At 39.5% G+C, this 26,445-nt stretch overlaps 1 protein-coding gene across 1 annotated transcript in view; it reads left to right on the top strand.

The window, feature by feature from the left end:
- Window positions 1–22,490, top strand: part of Cc2d2a (coiled-coil and C2 domain containing 2A) — a gene marked incomplete at its 5' end in the record, with an annotated part of 110,554 nt that extends 88,064 nt beyond the window's left edge. The window contains 6 exon segments of the mRNA XM_005402527.2: window positions 1,474–1,587; window positions 2,418–2,552; window positions 17,569–17,691; window positions 18,993–19,051; window positions 20,753–20,930; window positions 22,154–22,490. Of these exon segments, the coding sequence (XP_005402584.1) occupies window positions 1,474–1,587; window positions 2,418–2,552; window positions 17,569–17,691; window positions 18,993–19,051; window positions 20,753–20,930; window positions 22,154–22,342 (798 nt within the window). The 3' untranslated portion in view covers window positions 22,343–22,490.
- Between the last annotated feature and the right edge of the window lie 3,955 nt (window positions 22,491–26,445).

The raw sequence follows: 26,445 nt of genomic DNA, 5'->3' as shown, positions 1-26,445 counted from the left end.
CAACATTCATTAGTCATCACAAAAAAAGTACTTGGCCATCTCTTTAGCAGTATGAGCTAAATTCTGTAGTACATTTTTTCCTGGGTCATTTTCTAACAGCTAAGAAGTTAAAAAGAAAATTACACAAAGAATAAAAAATAAGACTTTTGTTGTTGTTGTCATTGTTGTTTTGAGACAGGGTCTTGCTCTGCAGTCCAAGATTGCTTTGAACTCACTGTGGCACTTAGGCTGGCCTCAAACTTGTGGCAGTCCTCCTGCCTCAGTCTCCTGAGTGCTGGGATTATAAACATGCTCCACCACAAAAAAATAAGACTTTAAATGTGTTGATGCTGAATTATCCTCTTAGTATTATAGTAACAATATCCCAGTTTTATTCATAAAAATGAAAATGCATTCTATACTATAATTGGCAATTGTATATTCCTTAATTCATAGGCTTTCTAACGGATGTTACATCATTATTTATTCAGTATGTACTTACTGGTCACCTACTATATAGCAGAACTTGCCCTAGGTCCTGGCCTTAGCAAAATAAATATGGCTCCACTTCTACCAAATTTATAATTTTGTATGGTACATAAACTTCCAAACTGATCTTAGGTAATATGAAACAACCATATCCAAAGTATTAATTCTGCTTCTGGATCTCCCATTGTACTGTGCTTGCATTACACAGTATTATACAGCTTTCTTTGAAAGAAACTCTTACCTTGAAGAAACTTAAGTGCACTCTACATTTTTTATCCCATAACATATTTTGGCAACACAAATGTTGACAATTTCAGAAATGAATTTTCCACAACCTGAAGGGATCCATGTGAAGATATATGAACTACAGAACAGTTCGCATACTACAGCAAGACTGGCTTAACACTGTCTCGGTATTACTTTCGGGTCCATGCCTTCACTTTCTTATCTGTAAAACTGGGAATGAGAGCACTTTCTTGAAAACGTTGCTCTAAGATTAAATGCATTCATGCATGTTATACGCTGTACGGAGCATTTACCCTAAAGTGCGCAATCATGTACACATTCAAAATGAAAACTAAAATTCTTAAAATTGTCGCCCATACCCCAATCATACTGATTATTGATTCTAGAAGTCTACACCATCACCGATGTTAGAGAACACACTGTCCACTAAAAAGTTGTTAAAGCTTGTCAACTGGCATGAGGGCATGCTAGTGCACGCCTGTATGCCCAGCACTTGGGGGGCTGAGGCAGGGGGATCACTGTGAGTTCAAGCCCAGCTGGGGCTAAGCAGTGAATTCAAAGCCATTCTGAACTACATACCAAATCCTGTCAAATAGGAGAAAACAAAAATCATCCATATACTACCAAAACTGGAAAAGGATTTGAAAAAATGTCTTATACTTTAAGATACTAGTCTCAACTATGACTTGCTAAAACTGTGCGTAGCCAATCAGCTAAAGCAGTCCGTCATACCCCATCTTCTTCTTTTCTTCTTGCCAGCAATTTCTTGATCTCCTGGCAGGAGATGAAGAGGAGCACGCAGTCCTGCTGTGTAATTACTTCCTGTTCCTGGGGAAGAAGGCCTGGCTGGTGATGGGCAACGCGATTCCCGAGGTGAGGTCACGTAGCCTGGCTTCCGCAGAGGCGTGTTGTTGTCTAGCCCGATCCATGGATGGGACTTGTCTTTGTAACAGCTCAGAGTTACTAGGAAAGTGGCCCAGAAATGCCCGAACAGGCAGACAGAGCTACCAGTGAGACATGAAATAATTTGATGTGGTCCTTAGATCCCTCCATAGCACTTCTAATTGCTTTATGGCAAAACTGGACCCTTTGCCATCCAAAGCCCCAGTTAGCTGTCCTTTCTCCCTGTCCTCTCCCAAGCATCTTTTAGGTCTGCTAGGCATTTGTATAATTATAAATGGGTATCCAATGTAAACTGCTTTCTTAGAAATAGTATTCCTACCAGGCGTGGTGGGCATGCCTATAATCCCAGCACTCGAGAGGCTGAGGCAGGAGGATCATTGGGAGTTTGAGGCCAGCCTGAACTGCATAGCGAAACTCTGTCTCAAAAAGACAAAAAAAAAAAAAAAAAAAAGAAAAATAATCCAAAATAATCAGCTTTCTAGATTCCTAAATGGCAATTTTATCCACTCTAAGAAGAAAATGCCAGTGACTTCCATTAGAAGTGGTTTTACAGCCAATCTTGAGATACTCTGGTTGAGTAAAATAACTGCTATCCTTAGTTGGACAGCACTATATGAGACCTGAGAATTTTCAAAAAAAAATTTCATATTTAAAATCCAATCAACATAGAACTACAAAATAATTTGCACGATTTGTCATGGAATTTTTGGATCCAACTAAAGTGACAAAATGTGCAAACTACTATTGGCCTTAATTGCATAATTCATTCAAAACTGTTTTTAATATCTATTTATTTTCAGGGTCCAACTGCCTATGTGCTAACTTGGGAACAAAATCATTATTTAATATGGAATCCCTGCAGTGGACATTTTTATGGACAATTTGATACATTCTGCCCCTTGAAAAGTGTGAGCTGTTTAATTGGTCCTGATAATGTGAGTATTACCATTTCCTCTTGAACATGGTTGCTTTCTCTTTTTTCTTTGAATTAAGTTCACTGGTACATTTTAGATATATGTAATGATCACACTTATCATAAAGAATTTGTTTTGGTTTGGTTTGGTTTTTTTCTGGTACCAGGAATTGAACTCACAGCCTTGCACTTGTCAGGCAGGCGCTGTGCCACTGAGCTAAATCCCCAGCCCCATCATAGGGAATTTGTACCTGTACATAATATATCTTGACTCTTTTTTCCATTCCCCCACTCCCTTCAATCCCTCATCCCCTCCTTATTTAAAAAGATTTGTTTCCATTTTTTCCTTTTGTTGTTCCTTTCTTTGCTCTTCCTTCCTTTCCCTGTCCCCTTTCCCTAGTTCCCCTTTCCTTTTGAACAATTTCCTGCTATTTCACAATATCTATTACACATTTTGGTCCTTTTTCACACTTCATTTCTTACACCAAAGAAACAATGCAACATTTACACATATGTTCATTTTACTGCACTTAAGAGTGTAGTCTCAAAGTGCATCCATTTACCTAGAAATGGCTGTTTATTCTTTATGGCTGAGTAGTACTCTTGTATAAAAACAACCACATCTTCTTTGTTCATTCATTGGTTGATGGGCATTTGGGCTGCTTCCAAGATTTAGCTATTATGAACTGTGCTGCTATAAACATGGATCTGCATATATTGATGTGGTATGATGTTTTTAATTCTTTTGGGGAGATACCACGAAAGGGCACGGCTAGGTCAAATTGGACATTTAGTCCTAGATTTGAGGAACCTTCACGCTGATTTCCATAGTGGTGGCACCAGTCTACACTCCCACCAACAGTGGAGAAGGGTTCCTTTTCCCCCACAGCTTCAGCAGCATCTGTTATTTGTTGATTTCTTGATAGCAGCTATTATTTTGGAAGTCAAATGATCTCAGCTTATTTTAATTTGCATCTTAGATGACCCATGATATTGAACATATTTTTCACATATTTATGTGTCATTTCTACTTATTTATTCGAGAAGTATCTATTCATTTCAGGTGCCCATTTTGGATTGTATCTTTAAATTGGGGGGGTATGATTTTTTTTTTTTAGTTCTTTATATATTCTAGATCTTGGTCCTTTAAGAAACAGCTGACAGATATTTTTTCTGATTAGGTAGGTTGTCTCTTCATGATGTTGGTGATATCTTTTGCTGTGCAAAAGCTTTTTAGTATGATACAACCCCAGTTGTTGAGTCTTTGTAAAATTTCTAATGCGGTCGGGGTTTTATTCATTAAGTCTTTGCCTACAACTATGTCTCAAGAGTTCTACCTAGTCTCTCTATTAGCAGATTTAGTGCTTCTGCCTTGAGTATACATTTTGATTTTAGTTGGGTATTTGGTGATAGACATGGGTCTAGTTTTAGTTTTGAATATGTAGAAAGTCAGTTTTTCCAGCACCATTTAATAAATAGGCTATCTTTCTTTCAGTGAAGGTGTTTGGCCCCTTTGTCAAAGATAAGGTGGCTGTGTTTGGAGTTCTTTCTCAATCTGCTAATGTGTTCCAATGATTCTTGGGTCTGTTTTTTTGTGTGTGGGGCGGGGGAGGGATTGGGGTTTTTTTGCCATTACCGTGTGGTTTTTATCACACTAGCTTTGTAGTATAATTTCAAGTCAGGCATTGTGATGCCTTCTACTTTGCCTTTGTTACCCAGAATTGTTTTTGCTGTTGCAGGTCTCATCTAGCTCCAAATAAATTTTAAGATTGTTTTCTCTAATTCCGTGAGGTATGCTATTGGTATTTTGATCAGGATTGAATTAAATCTGCACAGCAATTTTGGGAGTATGGCCATTTTCACTATGTTGGTTATTCCTACTCAAGAACAAGGCATATCTCCATTTTCTGATATCTTCTTTGATCTCCTTTTTCAAAGTACCATAGCTTTCAATGTAGAGACCTTTTTCTTACTTTGCGAAATTGATTCCTAAGTATTTCATTTTTTTTATGCTATTGTGAAAGGTATGCTTTCTCTAATTCCTCTGAGTCTGTTATTTGTGTACAAGAAAGCTATTGATTTTTTGAGTGTTGACTTTGTAACCAGCTATATGACTGAATTTCACTATGAAACCTAGAAGTCTTTTGGTGGAGGTTTTGGGGTATTCCATGTAAAATATCATGTCATCTGCAAATGATAACTTCTACCTTTTGTAACTTTATTGTCTTTATTTCTTTCTCTAATTGCTCTAGCTAATGTTTCCAGAACTGTATTGAATAAGAGTGCTGATAATGGACATCCTTGCCTTGTTCCTAATTTTAGAGTGAAAACTTTTGAGTTTTTGACCATTTAATTTTTTTGATACTGGCTGTTAGTTTGTCATAGATGGCTTTTATCAGATTGAGATAAACCATCTATTCCAATTTTTTTATTGTGAATGGGTGTCGAACTTTGTCAAATGCTTTCTCTGCATCTATTGAGATGATTATGTGATATTTGTCTTTGGCTCTGTTCATATGGTGTTTTACATTTATTGACTTGCATATGTTGAAACCACTCCTGCATTCCTGGGATGAATCTCTCTTGGTCATGGGAGTATAATCTTTTTGACGATTTGCTGCATTCTGTTTGCCAGTACCTTGTTGAGGGTTTTTGTGTCTATCTTCATTAGGGAGATTAGCCAGTAGTTCTCTTCTTTGGTTGGATCCTTCTCTGGTTTTGATATCAGGGTAATACTTGCTTCTAGTAATAAGTTTGGGAGTATTACTTCCCTTCAATTTCCTTAAAGAGTTTGAGGAGTTTGTGAGTATTACTTCCCTTTCAATTTCCTTGAAGAGTTTGAGGAGCTACAGCATTAGATTTTCCTCTAAATTTCTTGTAGAATTCAGCAGTAAATCCATCAGGATGTGGGTTTTTCTTTGTTCATAGGTTTTTAATAACATCTTCAATTTCATTGACTGATATTTGTTTATTTGGAGTTCTTGCATCTTCATAATTCAGCTTTGGTAATTCATATGTATCTATGAATCTGTTCATTTCTTCTGTATTTTCCATCTTATTAAAATACAGGTTCTTAAAATAGATATGGATCTTCTGGATTTCTGCAAAATCTGTTGTGATTTTACACTTTTCATTCTTTTTTTTTTTTTTTTTGATACCAGGAATTGTACACTTTTCATTCCTAACTGCATGGATTTAAGTCTTTTCTTCTCTTTTCTTGGTAAGTGTGGCTAAGGGTTTATCAATTTTATTTAATCTTTCAAAGAACCATCTCTTCAACCCATTGTTTCTTCATATTGTTTTCTTAGTATTCATTGCATTAATTTTTTCCTCTGATCTTTATAATTTCCTTCCTCACTTGAGCTTTGGGTTTTACTTATTCTTCTTTTTATAGAAGCTTGAGGTTCAACATTAGGTTGTTTTTTCCTGATGTAGGAGTTCACCACTATAAATTTCCATCATAGGACTGGTTTCATTGCATCCCAGAAGTTCTGGTGTGTTGTACTGGAATTACCATTTAATTGTAGAAACTGTCTAATGTCTTCTTTACTTTCATCTGTGGCTTATTGGTTATGCAAAAGGGTGTTAATTTCCATGTTTATGTAGATTTTGTTCTTTTGTGATTGATTTCTAATTTCATTGCACTATGGTCTCATAATATGCATGGGATGATTTCAATTCCTTTGCATTTACTTAAGCATGTTCTATGAACTAGTATGTGGTCTATTTTGATGAATGTCCCATGTGTAGCTGAGCAAAATACATATTCTGATGTGGGGTAGAACACTCCATAGACATCTATTAAGTCCATTTGTTCAGAGGTTTGGTTCAGTTCTGATATTTCTTTGTTGATTTTTTTTGTCTAGTTGATCTACTTGTGACAGTGGGGTACTGAGGTCGCTCATTACAATTTTGTTAGTACTTATCTTAGTTACTCTTCTCATTGCTGTGACAAAATAGCCAACACCCACAAGTTAAGGGAGAAAAGGTTTACTTAGTTTATAGTTTATAGATGTTTCAGTCCATAATCAGCTTGCTCTAAGGAAGAGTTGGGCACAGAAGAGGGGCAACAGTTCATGACAACAGAAGACAGCAAAAGCAACAAGCAAGAAGACAAGCCTCTTTCTGTCCCTTATACTGTATGCAGACTACCAGCACTAGGGTAGGTGTAGCACTCACACCCTTAGTTCCACTACTGGATCATGAATCAATCACAAACTCTAGACTCAGCTACCTCTGTAAAGCCCCTGACGATGGCATGAGGCTTTGAGGAGACATCTAGACACAAACTGGAACATTCCATCCCTGACATCCCAAAGACTCATGTACATTCCTTTACTTAAAAGGCATTTAGTGCATCTCTAAGAGTTGTCAAAATCCTAACAATTTTAACTTTGCTGAAAAGTTCAAGTCCTAAGTCTCCTCTGAGATTTAAGCCAAACTCTTAACTGTGAGCTCCTGTACAAATGAAAAGAAAGTTAAACACTTCCACCATTCAATGGCACAATATAGATATTTCCATTCCAAAAGTTATAAATAGGGAGATACTAAAGAATGAGACCAAAGCAAGTCCAAAATCCAGTAAGGTAAACATTAAGTCCTACAGTTCCATGTGCAGCATCTGAGGGAATCTGTGACAAGATGTTAACTCCAAAGGGCTTGGGTATCCAGGTGTGGTGATGCACACCTGTAATCCCAGCACTCAGGAGGCTGAGGCAGGAGGACTGTTGCCAGTTTGAGACCAGCCTGGGCTACAAAGTGAGCTTGAGGCCAGCCTGAACTGCATGGAGAGACCCTGTCTCAAAAAGAAAAAAAAACAAACAAACCAAAGGGCTTGGGTGGCTCCACCCCTGCAGCAACAGTGATGGTGGTGGTAGCTCCGATGGCTTCTTTTTTGGGCCCACTCTGCTCCCTCCTTGCAGTTTTCCTCAGATGATCCACACTCCTGACTTCTTCAAACTTCTGGGGCTCCACTACTTCTTTGGCTTCACATTCACAGCTTCACACATGACCCTCTCAAGGGCACACTGCATGGCCTCCTAGATCTTCTGAAATCTAGGGGGAAGGCTTCCTGACCCCACAAATCTTCCATTTTGCATGCATCTAAAACCAGTACCACATGGATAATGCCAAGGACTGCGGCCAGCTGGAGCAGTAGCCAGGCTTCCCTTTCTCTTGGCTGTAGGGATCAAGCACTTGGATAGTTGAGCACTTTGAATCTAATTCAAAGGAACAAATTCTCCAGGCTGCTCTCATCATGCAACATGGTGTGGCCTCTGTCATTCTGGAACATGGTGCTCTTGGGCTATCTTCTCAAAGCAGTCTTTCACTTTTGCAATTTTGACACTGCAAAGGATGGAGTCTTGCTGCATCTTGTGATTCCCTCAGGCCATTTTTCTATTCTCCTGTTCCTCCTCAGCAATAAAGAGCTCCTCTCCTCAATCTTTGCAGTTCACAACTGTACTGGAGATTCCTTTCTGGCCAACTCACAACATTTTAAACCAATCTGCTGGGCTCTTTACTCTTAATTCTCAACATAGATCTGGCTAAAAGCTGCCAATGATATCCATGCAACTGCCTCAACATTTGACTGCCTTGAAATTTCTTCTACAACATTAGTCTGCCACCTTTCATCTCAGTATCAGGCAAAATCTCTAGACACATGCAAAATGCAGCCAAACTTTTAGCTAAGCACAACACACATCATCTGGAGTCCAACAGCCAATGCAGTCCTTCCCAGTAGAAACCTCCAATTTCTGTCAGCCTTTTGGTCTTCTGAGCTCTGACCAGAATTTCCCATACAGTACAGCCTAAGATGTTCCAGCTCTACTTTCTCAGCCAGGATCTCTGAGCCCTTCCTAACTTCCGATTCCAAAAAGATAGTTCCAAAGGCTCTTGAGTCACATGACTAATTAATGTCACAGCAATGACCCCACTTCTGTGATACCAAATTCTGTCTTATTCACTTTTTTTGTTGCTGCAACAAAATACCTGAAGCCCAAAGTTAAGGCAGCAAAGATTTATTTAGCTCAGTTTGTAGGGGTTTCAGTCTATAATCAGCTGGATTCAAGGCAAGATGGCACATGGAAGAGGGCAACAGTTCATGGCAGTGGAAGACATCAAAAGCAAGCAAAGAAAGAGGAGAGACAAGCCTCTTTCTGTCCCTTATATTGTATGCAGGCTACCTGCCCGAGGGTGGGTATAGCACTCATACCCTTAATTCCAGCACTGACCATGAATCAATCACAAAACTTTAGATTCAGCCACCTCCAAAAAGCCTGCCCTCCCCCAGTGACTGCATAAGGCTTTGGGGAGACAACTAGACACAAGTGTTTATTTTTCTTGTCTGTTAATATTTTTTATATAGTTAGGGGCCCCAGGATTTGATTGTTATCACTTCCTCTTTGAGTTTTCTCTTAACAAGTATATAGGGACTCTGTCTCTTTTGATCAGCGTTGGCTTGAACTTTACTTTGTCTACAAATAGAATAGCTACCCCTACTTTTTTGTGGGTTCCTGTCGCATGAAGTATTGTTTTCCATCCATTGACTTTCAGTTTATGAATTTCTCTAATTAAATATTTCTTGTATGCCGCATATTGTTGGGTATTGTTGACAATTCTGTCAGTCTGTTTCTTTTGATTGATGAACTGAAACCATTTACATTGATGATTATAACTGAAAGGTACTGGTTTATCCTTGTCATATTATTTTCTTGTTGTTGGTTCCCCTCTTTAGTTTCCTGTTGCCTGCTGGATTCTATTGGTGTTCTTGGAATTATAATCTTCATTATTGCTTTCTAATATATCCTTCAGAATATTTTAGAGTGCTGGTTTGGTGGTCATGCATTTCTTCAGTTGATCTTTGTCACAGAAGTATCTTCTTTCTCCACTGATCTTGAAAGATAATTTTGTAAGGTGTATCAATCTGGGTTGGAGGTTGTTTTCTTTCAGTACCTGAAATACTTCACTTCAAGATCTCTTTAACTTAAGGGTTCATGTTGAGTATTCTGCTGTGATTCTGATGGGCTTCCCCTTATGGGTGATTTTTTTTCTTTTCTGTAACAGCTTTTAATATTCTGCTCTTGTGCTGAATTTCTGTAATCTTGATTATTATTTAGTAGTAGATTTATTTTCATCATGGCTAACAGAAGTTTTATATACCTCACTTACCTGTATGTCAAATTCTTTTTCCATGCTTGGTAAGTTTTCTGTCTTTACTTCCGTGAATAGGTTTTTTTATGTTGTTTGTGAAATCTCTTGCTTTTTCATTGACTCCAATCAATCTTATGTTGTTCTTTGCATCATCTTGCAGCTGTTGGATTAACTTTTCATGTTGCCTTGCTATTTTTAAGAAATCTTTCTTTTTGTGATTGCTAATAACTATCCTGTCTTCTAGATCTGACATTCTTTCCTCACCTTGGTTCATTTAGCTGCATATACTTTCAATGGAATTTTTCATCTCCTGAATATGTTTGAATCTGTTTCATGGATTCCATTTCTTTCCTATGTTGGGCATTCATGGTTTCCATCATTTTCCTAAATTCTTTTCTTTTTTTAATCTGAGTCTATTCTAGATTCACTGAGCAAGTCCTTCATTTTGATCATCTTTGTTTTAACCTGAGAGATTATTTCAGATCTTTCTCTAGGCTCATTAATCTGGTTTTTGGGTTTTTTCTTTGTTTTTGTTTTTGTTTTGCTGCTGCTACCATTTCAGAAAATTCAAGTAGGTGGCACTGATTTCCTCTGATTTGTTGTGCCTTGGACTTTTCCTGGGTAGGTTGGAGGTCTGGGGTTGCATTTTGCTCCTGTGTCTTGTCATTTTTCTGTTTTTTAAACTTGTTTCTGTGTTGATGCTTAGAAATTACTTATGATAGGTAGCTTTATCACTAGTATCGAAGCTTCCCTAGGCAATGTCTCTTACTCAGAGATTCTTCTAGGTTTAGCTGGATCTTGGCCTTTGTGTCTGTCCCACATTCTTACTCCCAATTTATTAGGGATGAGAAGTTGCTATCTATTTGGCTCAGCACCAAGTCTTTTGGTACTGGACTATTGTGATAATTATGAACTCAGACAGTTACAGCTTTATCATACGAGGGAGAATAACTGATTACAATAAATATGACACCCTGGCTAAACTAGTACAATTACCAGCAGCAATAGCATCAAGCACAGCCTAGAAAGTGACAAATGGTGGTAACTATTAATTAAGTACCTTTAACCGTAGTAGCAAGATGTACAATTATATAACAAAATCCATCATAAATGAGGAACTTGTATGCTGTGAGTTTCCTCTTACTGGAGTGATTTTATCCTGTAGGTGAGAAATTTTAAAGGGACAGGGCAAAAATAGATAGGTGAATTGAAATATAGTGGAAGCAATGTTGAAGGACAAAGAATGATCAGTCAACTTTTGGGATGCTGGAGAAGAGGGAAGGAGAGAAAAAATAAAAGAAAAAACAAAGAATATTGAAGCAAACTAGGAAGACTAGAGACAATGTTCACTCACATGAAAATATCAAAAAATCAGGAAAAAAGTTGAGGAAAGAAAAAAAAGGGCTGGGAATGTAGAACATGGTTAGAGTGCTTGCCTAGCATGCACAAGGCTCTGAGTTCAATCCCAGTATGAGAGGGAGAAGGAGAGGGAGAAGGAGAGGGAGAAGGAGAGGGAGAGGGAGAGGAGCAGAGGGAGAGAGAGAGGGAGAACAAATAAAATTAACAGTAAAAACCCAAATACGAAAAAAAGACAGAAAAAGGAAACAAAACAGAACAAACAACAAAAAATAAAATTCCTCTGGTGCCCTCAGTTCTGTGGTAGTATCCAAGTCAGAGCCAAAGTCTGTGCTAGATAGCCCCACCAAGGCTACAGTAGGATTCATACCTGAATGTGAGGCTCATCTTGGCCTCTGGATGTGGGGGCTGGGGCCACAGTCTTCAGCCAGAAGTTGTATGTCCTCTGGTGGCCCATCCATGTCTCCTTAACCTGTCTCTGTGTTGTTCTCAGTTGCTGTGGCACCCTCTGACAGAGACAGCCTCAGGCTGCTCCAGTCCCATGTATAGCTTCCTCTGTGGCACTCTGCTGGTCATATCTCTCCTCTCACACCACAGGGAGCAGTGCTGTGGCTGACTCACTTCCCCTCCTCTCTCCTCTCTCCAGCTGTTGGGAGTGCAGTGGATGGTTCCCACTTGTTGCTCCATTACAGTTTAGGGCTGCTTAAGTCCTGCATTCCTCTCTCACACAGCTGGGAGAGGGCAGGAGGGGTGTTGCTGTTCCACTTACTACCTTCACCACTGCTACTGTGGTCCCTAACCTTGTTGTCACTAGAGGTTCATTAGCTGCTATGGTGCAGGACAAAAAAAAAACAAAAAACTGGTGGCCCCTCAGGGAGGGAGCACCTTTCTAGTCACCTGCCCCGTGTGTGCTGGCAAAATTTGCTGTCAGGCTGCAACATTCTCTGTTTAAAGGAATGCAAAAGAGGTGAGGGGCCGTATATCCCAACTCTATCCTGTGTGGCTTGCATTTGCCATGTTATTGCAGCCCATCAGTTGTTTTGGGAACTTCCTAGAATGGCAGTGCTTGTTGTGCCATTTTATAAAGTCCTATGCCTATGCTTTATCTACAAGTCTCTTATTTCAGATTGATTTTGGCATCAGGATATATGTCCCTCCCTTTGTTTCAATTTCCTGTGTCTTTAGATGATTTTCTCCATGTGACTCCAAAGTGGTTCTTCCTCTTTTCAGCCATGCTGAATAGCTTTCTGTTTTTTAATTAGTCATTTAAATAATTATATTTTTTAAATTTTATATAAATGTAATAAACATATATATAAACATATACCAATACTTAAAATATAGCAAAGATGTTGTGGCAGAATTGATCTCCTGAATAATTCCAAGTGAAAGCTTTGGTTGTCTTAGCTACTTTCTAGCAAAATGCTCAACACGTACAAGTTAAAAGAAGAAAGGTGCATTTCCGCTCCTAATTTGTCGAGGTTTCAGTTCATAGTCAGCTGGCTCCAAGGCAGGGCTGCATGGAAGAGGGGCGTGGCAGAAGACAGAAAGTCCATGGCAGGGCAGGCCAGAAGCAGGAGGCAGGAAGCAGCAAACCTGCCTTCCTTCTTTCTCTTTATACATCTAGGCCTCAAGCCTATTGGTGCCACTTACACCCAGGGTTGGGGCTGCTCTCTCCACTGATTCCATCACCCACAGTTATGCTAAATCAATCAGCAGAATGATCCAGTTATCACATCCATTATCCAGTATTACACACCCATGATCCAGCCATCCCCCAAAAACCCCATCTACAAGTACATGAGGCTTTGGGGGTACTTCTAGATAAAACTTATAACAATATTTATATAATATTTTATTTATAAACTATATTTACACATATATCACTTTTATATTATATAAAAACACCTTGAAATGAACATGAATAATTAGAAAATCATAATTTATTTCTGTATCTTGGGGTATAAACCTTACTCTGAAGACAACTGGTCTCTTCTTGAGGGTTGCTGCTAAAATTAGTTAATATATACCTACACCTAGCAAAGTACCTGTCTTTCATGAGTGTTCAAACAGCAACTATCATTAATTTCAAACATGGAAAAAGTACAGTGGAGCTCTGTTTGCACATTAATTATTATTTTGAATTGAAGTCAGTATCATAATCATAAATAGTTTCGTAAGCTCCATTTGCATTTAGAGGATCACTTCAAGGTCAGTAGTAATCAAGCAGGATTAACAGGCATTCAAAAGTTGTTTACAGAACTCCACTTTCTGCCAAATTATTAGCACTAAAGACAATTACTCTATGTCTGACTAGTTCTCATAAAGCTAATGTTTTATGAGGAAGAAACATCTCTCTCTTCTCCACTGATAAAAACAATAGTGCTTTGCAATGCTGTGCATCCCTGGGGCAGCTGATCTCATCCTACTCTAAGCCTTGACTACTCTCAGTGCAGGCCACGTCCTGCTGGCCTGGCATTTCCAATTTCAGTGTATGTGCTGCTGAAGCCAGCACAGCTTGGCACTTCCAAACCTCAGCTGCTTTCCACTCCACTGCACCACTTCTTTGGAGGATCAGTCTTTCTCCTCCTGCTGTTCTTTTACAAGAAATAAGCTTCTTCCCTTCCCACTTTTATTTCTACTCCTAGACCTGTAAGAATCAGTTTTCTCGATCTTTGAGACATAATATCCGACACCGCCATCATAAAAGAGAAATTCAATTTTGCTCATGGTTTTGGGAGAATTCAGTCCACAGTAGTCTGACTCCAAGGGAGGGATATCATGGTGGAAAGGCAAGGCAGGGGTAAGCTGCTCAGTCTAGGGCTGGCCTGGAAGCCAGGCGTGAAAGGAGCCAGGACAAGACCACACCTTTCCAGGTCATGGTCCCAGTGACCCTTTCCTTCTTTTCAGGCCCAACCTCTGGATGCTAGATTTATGGGGGACATTTCCGATCTAAACCGTAACACCCTTTTCGTTCCTTTCATAATTCTTCACACAGTTTTATTGCCTGCTTCCACTTCATCAGCACAGGCAGTCCTTTGCCTGCTATAATCTAGCTTCTTCTCCTTAATCAAACTACAGAAATTCAACTCCACACTTGCTAGTGAAGAAGTGAATCCAACAGTTTTCTCTCACTCCTCATTCTTCTCCTTTCTGTAAAACATAACATGGCTAATTACTTTTTAAAAAAAAATTTTCCTCTCCTTGGTTTACTGATGAAACACTTTGGTTTAAATTTTTTCTGCAATAGCTTCTTGTTTCTCCCACTGCTTTTTCTTCCCACATCTTAAGAGTAGATGTTCCTAAAATTTCTACAGTAGATTTTCCTCAAGGTCACACCTATTATTAATATGACTACGTAATTAATGCTGGCACAGTAGTCATAATTCTGTCAAGAGCCTCAGGGTTTTTTTTTCCCCTGCGACAGTCTATGTAGTCCAGGCCAGCCTTGCACCAATCTTCCTGCTTCAGCCTCCCATGCTTGTCTGAGCCTCAGAAACTTTTGAGTCCTGAGTTATGAACTAGATACCCTAGTGCTTAATCAAAATCTTAAAGTCTATGCATCTAAACTTCAAGCCATTTCTCTTTTGCTTCCAAAGCCAATTTGTCTTCTGTTTCTGTGAATGTCAGTTACTCAGATTCAAACTCCAGAACTGTCCTTGATTTTTACCTCTTCCTTACTTTTTCCTTTAATCCTATTAGGTAACAAATAACAATAACAAATAAACCCTACCATTTCTGTTTCTTAGGTCATGGTCTTACCGTTTTACCCTACATTACTGTAAAACCCAAATAAAAGTCTCCAGTTCACTTCACAAAATTTGACATACTGGTGCCAGTTAAGTTTCTTAATGTTCAGTTTTGTCCTATGGCTCAAAGACATAAGAGGTACTTCACTGCATACACGTCAGGGAAAGCTTCTCACCGTACACTTCAAAACCTCATAATCTAGTCTCACCCACCTTCATCCCAGGTAGTGCTACTCTGCACGTTCCCTACCCAACAGCCAAACATTAGTCCTTAAAGACGTGAGCTTCTTCATACAATCCCTTGATTAGGCTTCCAAGTCATCAAGGCCCCTATCTCACTGGCCATCACTTCTCTATGTCTTTTACTGATTTTTCCTTATTTCTTCAAATCTGAAACAGTAAAGATTCTCAAAATTCACCAAACCTCTTTTCTTTCTATACTCCCTTCCTAGGAATGCTATATGTATGCCGGTGACATCCAAATTTTTATCTCCAGCTCATCCAGCTCCCCAGAATTTCGGCCTCAAATATCCACTCACCCGTTCAATATCCTCATCTGCATATCACAGAAGCCTCCACACTTAGCACACCCAAACTGGAATCCGATTTCCTCTTGCATTTTTCCTGTCTCAATAGATGGCAGCTCCATGAGCTCAGCTGTTTAGGCCAAAGCCCTTAAGTCGTCTTTCATTCCTTTCTTTCTCTGTCTCTCTCTTCTACGACCCAACCCACCTCCACCACGGATCATCTCCATCACAGAGCCTACTGGTTGTGTTTCACAGTAGACAGACTCCAGCCACAGCTCACTGCTTCACTGCTGCCATCTCCACTCAGGTCCCTTCCACTGGGTTACTAGGGGGGAAACACCTCCTAACTGGAGACTTCACTACTTGCCCCGTCCTTTTCTGTCCAGTCTCAGAACAGCAAAGAACTCCCGTTAAAATGGGAGACAAATTACAACACTCCTCCAGAGTACTCCAGCGGTTTCCCTGAACACTCAAGAATCAAAGCCTAAATCTTCCAAATGGCCCTCAGGCCTCCATGACCCAACACCCACCCTGTCCCTGCCCCCGTCCTCTGCTGATGGCAGTGGTTACTTGCTCGCTCCAGCTTTCCTACCCCTGTAAGGCCACTTGCTGTACATCAGGTAAGTCAAGCACACTGCACTTGCTGTTTCTCCTGCATAAATGGCCATTTCGCTTTTATCAGACATTTTCATAAATTTCTCTGTCATTTCTTGCGTTTCTAATCATATGTAACTTTTATAGGGAGAATTTCCCTGCCCACATTAAAATTTCATCTGCTTCTGCAGGTCAGCTTTCTCCGTAGCCCTTACACAGCTAGCCGTCCCCACTACAAAGATAGTAAAAACCCATTCCCAAACTAAACACCTTCAAACACTTATTCTTGTGGACGGACCTGTACTTCTGCTGGGAAGGCTCTGCTCATGAGGATGGGCGGCTCTGCTTCTCCTCACAGGCCCATGGGTTGGATGGGATGCCTCCGTGTGTTCATTCTGGGCCTTTGGCCAGTGCCAATGGAAGAGGCACAGAAGCGCAGGCACAACACACAAAGCCCTACGCTTAGATTCGTGACACACTAAAACTTCCACCCTCACTACTGGCCAACAGCCAGAGAGCAGGAAATGATGTTTCATCCGTTTGGATGGAAGGAACTGAAAACTAACGAGAAAGGGAATGATGACAGGAAGGCATTAAGAACTAGGGTCAATGATACATTCTACTACATCATTCAGTATCACTTGGTAGCCCATGTATTTACTCCTTTGCTGCATACCTCATTAGATATTCCAAGGGTAGTGCTGTTTCATTCACTACTTTATCAGCAGTAATTAGAACTGAGTAAGTACTTGAATAAATATATTGAGTGGACACTTGATTAAATATGTTGCATGGACAAATTCACCATTCATGCACACACTCAGTGTGACCACTATATGGCAGGAGTTGTGTTAGACAGTAAGATCCAGTAGTGAAGAAGGGATACGGTGAATGTCCTCAAGCTGTAATTTAGTAGTCTAGTGAGGATGGGTAGGAAGTTCTAAACAATGATTAATAATAACAGCTAAAGACTACTGAACACTACATTCTGGGCATTGTTCAACCTTATGAGGTAGCTATTATTTTTATCCCAGTTTCACAGAGGAGGAAACTGAGGCACACAGAAGCTACATAAGTGCTGGGCCAACATTCAAATGCAGGTGGTCCGATTCCAGGACCAATATGTTGTACTGCTTCACCATGACAAGTGCATCTCAGATACTGCAGTGCTGTAGAAACAAACAGTGGACAACCAGTCAACGAGGAGGCTGAGAGGACAGGAGCAAGAAAGCTAAGAAAGGAGGGGTCTTGCCTCCTCCTAAAAATGTTAGGTGTCACAGTCAGGATCTAACCTACTTCAGCAAACCCACCATCAGTAATAACGTACACCCAGGGGCTGTGGATATAGCTCAGCGGCACAAGCACCTGCACGCCAAGTGCAAGGTCCTAAGTTCGATGCCCAGTACCAAAAAAAAAAAAAAAAAAATCATCCTATGTCAATAATAATGTACACCCTAACTTCACATATCAAAAATGGGGAAAAAAATGGCCAGTGACAACTGCATGATGCTACGGACTGCAAGATGGACAGAAATTTTACATATCAAAGACTGACCAAAAAAACCCAATTGTGCAGCCTGGGCAAACACCTATCTTTCAATCATATGTATATAAAATATATCTGCCAACATATACGCTAATGTAGTTTTTTCTTTTTTAGATTTGGTTTAATATTCAACAATATGATTCTCCACTAAGGATAAATTTTGATGTCACCAAGCCCAAGCTATGGAAATCTTTTTTTTCAAGAAAGCTTCCATATCCTGGCCTTTCCAGTGTTCAGGTATAATTCCTTTATTAACAAATAAATACAAGGAAAGTGAAGGATAGGAAATCATCACAGCAGTAACTAGATATCTCTTGGCCCTTAAGTCTACTCCTTGCTATTTAATTTAGAACAGTATGTTTTTCAAACGTATTTGAGCCAAATTCACATTAAGAAATGTGTGTTTACCTATGTACAAGAACTATTTATGAATATTTTAGATTATATATGAAAGACAAAGTTTTTATGTAAAAAGTCCCATGACATAGAAAGAACCACAAAATATATTCTATTTATTTAAATTCTGTCCCACCCACTAAACTGATTTCAAAAACTACTACTAAAACTTGAATGAAACAATTTCCAATCCACTAGGGCTCATTCAATTAACACAGAGTCCTGGCAGCACCTTGTTGTAAGTAGTAGGCAATGGCAGTGGTTACTAAGTTTGTGTTTCATCTGAGAGCTAGATACACGCATGTCTTACTGGATTTACGATTTTTTTTTTTCTTTTTTACTGTGGCATAGCCATTCAAAAAACTTGAAAAACAGTGTTCTAGAGAAATTCTCCGTATGTGAAGTGACATATACAAGGTTTTTCATTGCAATATGGTTTGAAATAGCATAAGACTCATAATGATAGATCAGGGGCTGGGGATTTAGCTCAGCGGCAAAGCGCCTGCCTGGCAAGTGCAAGGTCGTGAGTTCGGTTCCCGGTACTGGAGAAAACCCTCCCCCCCAAAAAAAATACAGTATATAGTGTAACATTTTATAGTGGTTAAATAAATTAACATTAATAAATCTTATTCTAACACGGTGTTTGCTATTATCCCTTGTATAATGTTCAGAAAAAAAGTCACACATTCATAAAACTACTAAAATTCAGAAAACATGCAAAATACACTGGTTAGGAATGCATATATCTGCAGTAAAATCTTAAACACAGGTTAGTTTGTCTGTCCTCATTTACTACAGTGTAAGCACCATGATAGCTGGACTTATTATTCATGGTAATATCCCTATTACTATTACCTGTGAAGGTACCTGGCAACAATACTCATTTAAATATTGAATGAATGAATGTTAAAACAAATGCAGGTCATGCTTCTGTGATGAGAGAAAGAACTACAAAGCACTATAACTTATCTGTGATGCTTTATTTATGGTGGGTCATGGGTGCACTATCATCCTTATTCTGTATCTTACTGAATATCTGAACTTTCATAATTAAAAAAATTAAAGTACATCTATTGAAATTAAGTGATTTTTAGAATTTCTAGATGATTTCTAGCATTTTCAAACTATGATCTCTTTCATAGCCTGAAGAACTAATTTATCAACACACAGATAAAGCAGCTGCAGCTGAGCTACAAGACAGGTAACATCTTATCCGTAAATCCACAAGTAATCCCTCACTAGAAGAACAATACCAAACTTTACATAGCGTTGGCCTGGATCTATATGAAAGAATTAGGGCAATTAAATCCACAGCTACAGCTACCAAGTACAGATGTGATCTCTAAATCTCATGGCTCAAAATAGTGTACTACCATCAGCACAGTGTGAGACAGAGGTGAACTCTAATAAAAACACGCAGTTCTCCAAAGACTTTACCTTAGATTAACGATCATGTTATTACAGATCTTGTTGAGGCACACCATAATCATCAGCTTAAATATGTTTCTTTTGTCCAATTAGTGGCTTATACAACTTCAGCTGGTTTATGAACCTAACCCAAAGAGAAGGCTGGTAATAAAAGCTTGAGTCCCTGTAATTCCACTCACACCAAAATCCAGCTTACTCTCCCAGTTTCACTAATGTGGAAAATGACGGCCAAAGTGGTCCACATACTTGTTAGATGTTAAAGGGGGTAAATCCAGCCAGATCTTTCCAAACCTACTTGCCCTTTCCACTGGATCAAGCTATGTAAAAACTACTGTATCAAATTGTACATTATACTGATATAGGACCCCTTTTACACATTATTATTAGAGAACACCCAATTACTCTTAATTTCTCCATAAAGTTTTATTTGGGATCCCCATGCAGAAGAACTTATCTCTACCTACTATATTTCTCCTAAGATCTTAGAGATGCTACCGATTAGACTCATCACGTACTTCTTCAGTATTAAAGTATTTGGCAATTCACCCATATTTTCTTGCTTAGGCCATCCTGAAACCAAGACACAGGTCCCTTGGCACAAAAGGGACCCTATGGCAACTGAGCAATGGGAAGCTGGCCAGAACTCTAAATCTCTGCATTTGGTTAGAATGTGGACGAGAAGCTCTAGAACCAGCAATTTCAATTTGCACATCATCTCCCTTCCCGAATCGAATCACTTAACTCAAACTGTCCCCTCATCTGTAAAGTCGGTACATTATCTTCTACCTCATGGGTTATTGTAGAGGTTCAACAAAAATGCGTAAAAAACATTTAGCCCAGTACCCAGTAAATAGCAGCTTAGGAAATGGTAGCTATATTACATCATTCTATATTTAAGTTCCATATCCTATGAACTCAATTCTGATATTTATTAAAATTTAAGTTGCAATGATGGTATTTTAACAGTAATTTTAAGGCAGTTTAGAAAAAAAATCTTACCATCATGAATAAAAGTCACTGGGGGAAAAAGAAGCATAAGCCATAAGAGCCTTATACATATTTGAGGATTTCAACATAAACCCTACCCCTTTATGTCTGAGTTGAATTTATTAATTAGTATATGTTACCAAATGAATACAGCAATAAATTCTTTTATAGTAATAAAAAATATCTTGCCAAATGTATTGAATTTAGTGGCCCCAGTCATTTAGTGTTCCCCTTCCTGTGTTACTTTCCAGCACCTCTTATTGCCCTTAGGACTCTATGTACTTTGCAATTATATTTCTATTTTACATCCCACCCCCATAAACAATCCTTAAAGAACCACATGTGTTGACTTTTAAATCCCCAGGGGTTAGAATCTATCAAACTATCTACATATGTAGTTATTAACCATCTGATAAATAATACCAACAGAAACTTTTTTTAACAAGGTAAAAGTCAAGTCACCAAATAAGAGTTCATTTATGAACAGGATTGAAAAAATGCTAAAAGAAAAAATCATGGACTGGAGACCGCGTCATCTGACCCGGTGGAACAGGCACTGTACCTCCACTCTGCGCCACTTCCTGCCTCTGCTAGAAAGAAGCCATGGGGAAGACATGGAAGATGACCACAGAGCAGAACTGCAGAAACAGCTCGGAGACTACAGGGTAAGCAGGAAACGCACAGGCTGGCCTGGCGGATTTCCTTTCAAACTGGAAATTACTAAGTACTGGGTTTTTGCAACCAAAATACCCTACATTACTGCTCTAAGTACGTGAAAGCAGCAGCATAAAGAGTATTAGTAAAAGTTCTAAACTTCTGTAAGTAACCTATACTAAATGACAAAATGTCCCTATAAAGTGAAACTACTGATCCTTCGGTTCATGAGCGTGATGATCGGGTGCTCATGCCACCTGCGTGAGATGTGCCTCCCTCAAACCTCGTTATGATGTCGGCACATTACCCATTTGGCGTGAGAAAAAAGAAAAAAAAGTGAAAATACTATTTTTGTAATAGAATCCTAAGAAAAACAATACTTTTATGAAATACATAGCAAATATTAATAAAATGAAAACATCTAAGTTGTGTTAGACAACTGTGCACGACAGTGGAGTCTACATCAGGTGTTTTAAGGATGCAGTTTTGCATTATGCTTTTCACTGCTAAGAAAATTCTCCTTAATAGACAATATATCCTTGCCACTGCCTCTTGGTAGTGCTGTGTTCTTATCCTGTAGCTGGGTACGAAAAGCTACAAAGCAATGTCATAATTGAGACAATGATAGCAACATAGGTGACAGCCAGAGTGACAGTCACTGAGGATATTTCCAGTTCAAGTAACAGAAAATGCAGAGGCCTGAGCAGTAGACTACGCACTGCTTTCCTTCGGCGACTTCAGAGGCGAGCAGCTCGCAGGCCTGCCCTTCTCTGCTGCTCTTCCCTGCTCCCCGCCATGGGAAAGCTGGCTGTTTCTCGAAGCAAATGCTGAAACAGGCCCACGACACACGCCTGCACACGTTCGCCCAAAGTGGGCAACAGATCTGTGTTTCCTGAGACTCGGGCTGATCCAATGCCACTCTGTGGCTTAATTTTTATAGCCAGAAGTGGAATGGAATCACTAGCTTAACCCAGGCTGTGTAATTACGAGTTAGGCACACCAGGCACCACCAGGAAGAGCGAAGGGCACAGTGGAGAAGGGGTGACTAACAGGTGTCTTACACACTACTATGCGAGCAACTGTATTAATCCTCTCCCCGTTTTCCGTATTAATGTCTCACCGACAAGAAACACAGAAGTGATCCTGTGATCTCGAAAATTTAAGAATTAACATTCATTTATGTAGAGAAATACTGACCTCTTCAATCTTCACTAACGACTCTTTTTTTCTTTAGTTCTCTGGATTTCCCCTTCACATGCCCTATTCTGAAGTGAAGCCTTTAATTGAAGCTGTGTACAGCACCGGAGTACATAATATCGATGTTCCTAATGCTGAATTTGCTTTAGCTGTGTACATCCACCCGTATCCTAAAAATGTTTTGTCTGTCTGGATCTATGTTGCTTCCCTCATACGCAACAGGTAATCTTTCCACTGTGCTTTTTGTATCATGTAAAAACTGTAATTAGTATCTGAGAATATTTTTTAAATTATATTGATCACACTAAAAGTATTATTTTTTAAATAATGAAATAAAATTATGATCCTATTTTCAAACTACGCTGTTTATCTATTTATTTAGACACAGGATCTCACTATGCAGTTTAGACCAGCCTTGAACTCAACGGGTAGCCCAGACTGGCCTTGAACTCACAGCAGTCGTCTTGCCTCAGCCTGCTGAGTGCTGAGATTACAGGTGTACGCCACCACACCAGACTCAAACTGTGATTTTATTAATAGTCTGCTTTGTCTTTGCCACTCCGGAGTTCAAATAATACTGCCCACAGTACGGTAACCATGGGCTTCTAGCCTGTATGCCTTTGCACTTGCTTACCTTCTGTTTGGGACACCTTTCTCCTTTGCCTATCCAGCAGAAAACCAATTATACTTTTAAGGCCTAGTAAAAAACAACACACCTCAGCTCTTCTAGGGTAAGAACAGTTTTGCAGTATCAAATATTTTTAGCACTGAACAGTTCATTACACTACAGAAATATGCAAGCGTGCATGCAGACACACGCATGCACACAGACACACACTGAGACAATGTTTTGGGGGGAAATATTTTTTTAAAAAAGCTTGAACACTGCTATAAACTGAATATCTGTTACTTGCCCCCCCAATTTATGTCAAAATCCTAATCCCCAAGATGATGGTATTTGGAGGAGAAGCCCTTGAGATGGCTGGGTCATGTCAGTGAAGGCCTCATGACACTTTTGGTTCCCTTTTAAGAGGTGGGGAAGATTTTGCTCTTTTCCCTTCTTTCTCTCTTTCCCCATCTACCCTATGTAAAGATATAAGAGGCTATCTGCACGCCAAAAGACTGCCCTTACCACACACTGGGTCTGCTGGCTTCCAGCGGATCCGGGGCTTATCCTGGACTTTCAGGCCTTCAAAATTGTTAGAAATAGATGTTTGTTGTTGGAGCCAGTCTATATTCCGTTACAGCAACCCAGGTGAAGACAAACACATTCATATTACACTAAGGCATTCAAAAGAAACATATGTGCATATCTGGAAAGATACACAGTACGCAGAACGAATATTTAAAGATTTCAACTTTTCTCAGTAGCATTATTCACATTCAGGGCCAAGTAATTATTGGTTCTCAAGAGTTTTCCTATACATTTTAAAGATGTTTACTGGATAAAACTTTTTGCAGATGCTAAGGGGATTTGGGGATAGAGGCGTAGAGGAGGTAAACAGGATTAAGAAGTGATATGTAAGCAGGCAAGGCGAGGCTGACGGAGATCACTCTGAGTTTGAGGCCAGCATGGGCTACAAAGTGAGTTGAAGGCCAGCCTGAGCTGCATAGTAAAACCCTGTCTAAATATAAAATAAAATGTATATTACCAGTTCCCCATGATGAATGCATCATGTATTACAAACACACACTAATACATCTTTTAAGGTGTTTGCCAGCATCTCTAGCCCATACTCATGAGATGCCAGTTGTATCCCCCTCTTCAGCCAAGTGTGACAACAAAAAATGTCTTGTGATGTTGCTGTCTCCACATCTTTTCAAAAAAAAAAAAAAAATGGAGTTTGGCGGACAACTACCAATGTAGGTCTCACTTTAAAAGAAAAATTAAAGAGAGAACAAAGGAAGAACGGCCACCTTTGCTTATCTCTTATACACTCCTCTATCCAGTTACACTGCAATTATATGTGACATGCCTCTGCTATCTCTAACATGAACTCTTCAAGGGAGTTCCACAACTGACCTGTAACAGTTACCAACATAATGATATAGCGACAGAATGACTCTTGATAAATCTCAGTTCTGCCACTTACTAGTTAGGTAATCCACAGCTATGTCAGCAAACTTGTTATGTAATTCCCCATATGTAAGACGGGAATGATCATAGTACCGACTCCATAGCACTGTGTAAAGACTGAATAGGTCAGCACATGTAAAGCCCCTAGCAGTGCCTACACTGAGTACCTAATGGTTTGTCAGGCACCACAAGGCACTTTATGTAACAGTTGCATTTTATTTTCTGAAGGAAATCACAAAACTCAAGATAAATTTAAACCAAGAATATGTTTTACTAAACATTAACTGTCCCCTTAAATTAATAATGAAAACCAGGACAATGTATAAAACCTATATGCAGATTATGCCATGACTCCACGCAATCACAGGGCAGGAAGGAGCGGTAGAAAAACAGTGAGTTTCAACACGACAACATGCTGACATACTTTATCAGTTTGGTTCAAGTCTGCCAAAACGGTTTGCTCACATCAAGAAGCAGAAACAAAGCAAAACAAAGCAGTACCTCAATCACCTAGAATGCCTGGGGAAACTGCTCAAAGTTGATGCTTTTTTCAAGGATAACACTCAAGCCAAGCTCTGAAACATTTATGACTTTTTCTCATAAAGATTATCAAAAAACTTACCTCTAAAAATTGTTTTTTGATTATATGAGAGAAAAACCTTAGTCTTCCCTTGATGACTCAGTCACTGCTATGAATGTGCAATTTCACCCTCCATTTATATTAATACAAAGATGAAGTAGGGCACAGGATGAGACTCATCACATAGGAATTCCCATGGTTTGTTTCTCGTAACAGCCCCTGATGTCAACTTTTCAATCAGACTTTAGTAAACACTTATGGAAATAATTACACAGTATCTCTGAAACGGCCAGCCTTACAAAATAAAACCCTTGACCTTATTTACTAAGCTCAGATTTCCTTCCACATTCTCAAGAATGTTTTTGTTTGTGATGCTGAGGGTCAAACCCAGGGTGTTATACACAGTAAGTGCTTTATCACTCATCAGTCCCCCAGAATTGTTTTATTCTTGATGGTTAGAGCTAGACTTAGAGGGGGCTAGGTGTAGTAGTGCCACAAAAGACATGATACTTAAGACTAACAGATAAAAACCTCAAAAGGTAAGATATGCTTGTACAGCTACCTACTGTACATATTAATTGCAAAGAAATCAAATTGACAGAATCCTTAGAGTTAAAAAAGAACACCACTGCATAGCCTATTAGAATTGTTATCCCTTGCATTTAGTTCAAATGTTAGCTGAATTAAAAAGCATTCCAGCCAGGCATGGTGGCTTAAGTCTGGAATGCCAGCAACTTTGGAAAGGCCCCATCAAGCTCCAGGCCAGCTGCAGCATGTATAAGACCCTTTCTCATTTGAAGTCTTTTGTAGAAAAAAGGAGGCACCTTGAAACAGTAATGTGAAGTGAAAGAAATCAGACACATAAGCCTAAATACCTTATTGTGTCCCACATATGAGAAAACCGAAGTATAAACAAATTAAAGAGCAAAATAAAAGACAAAAAGAAAAAGGGAGACAGATCTGATGCAAATGACAAAGGCAGCAAGAGAGGGAAGGATGGGGGAAAAGCGGTGGGGAAAGAGACTAAAAGACTACGATGTATCACATACATGTACCAAAAGCTCACAATGAAAATAGTCATGTATCACAAACATGTGCTAAAAAAATTTTTTTAAAGGATGGGGATATAGCTCAATGGTAGAATGCTTGGCTAGCATGCATGAAGCCACAGGTTCAATCCCCTACAGCACACAAAAAAAATGTTTCATGCACTCATAAATGCTCCCTCCATCTTTACACAACACGGTCTAGAACAGCTTTCTCTAAGCCTAAGCTGAAATTTGCCTCCCTACAGTTTTCCTCTCTCCTAGTCTCCCTCAAGCAAACAAAACAGCTGGGGCCACGAAGAACCTGACTGCAAGATTACTTCCTTTCCCCAGCTTTGCATGTACTTAAAAAAGGATGGTATGGCACTGTTTTCTTCTTCCTAGTATAAAACTATACAGAGCATGACATAAAACTGACCCAGTAGATTAGCTTCCTGCCTGCTGGCTCCCGGAGGGTGGGCCCCCAGCGCACGGGGAGCCTCAGGCGGGGAGCGCCGGTTTTTTGGGTCTTTGGACCGGTGACTCACTCCCGGCCTCGTGGTTTCCCGGAAGGAGGGCTTCCGGTGCACAGGGAGCTGCGGGTGGGGAGCGCCAGCCTTCTGGCTGGCTAGCTTCCTGCCTGCTGG

The sequence above is a fragment of the Chinchilla lanigera genome, unplaced genomic scaffold (genome assembly GCF_000276665.1).
Source record: "Chinchilla lanigera isolate Chin_1 unplaced genomic scaffold, ChiLan1.0 scaffold00079, whole genome shotgun sequence".
Classification (NCBI taxonomy): domain Eukaryota; kingdom Metazoa; phylum Chordata; class Mammalia; order Rodentia; family Chinchillidae; genus Chinchilla; species Chinchilla lanigera.
This window is presented reverse-complemented; position numbering and strand designations above follow the sequence as displayed.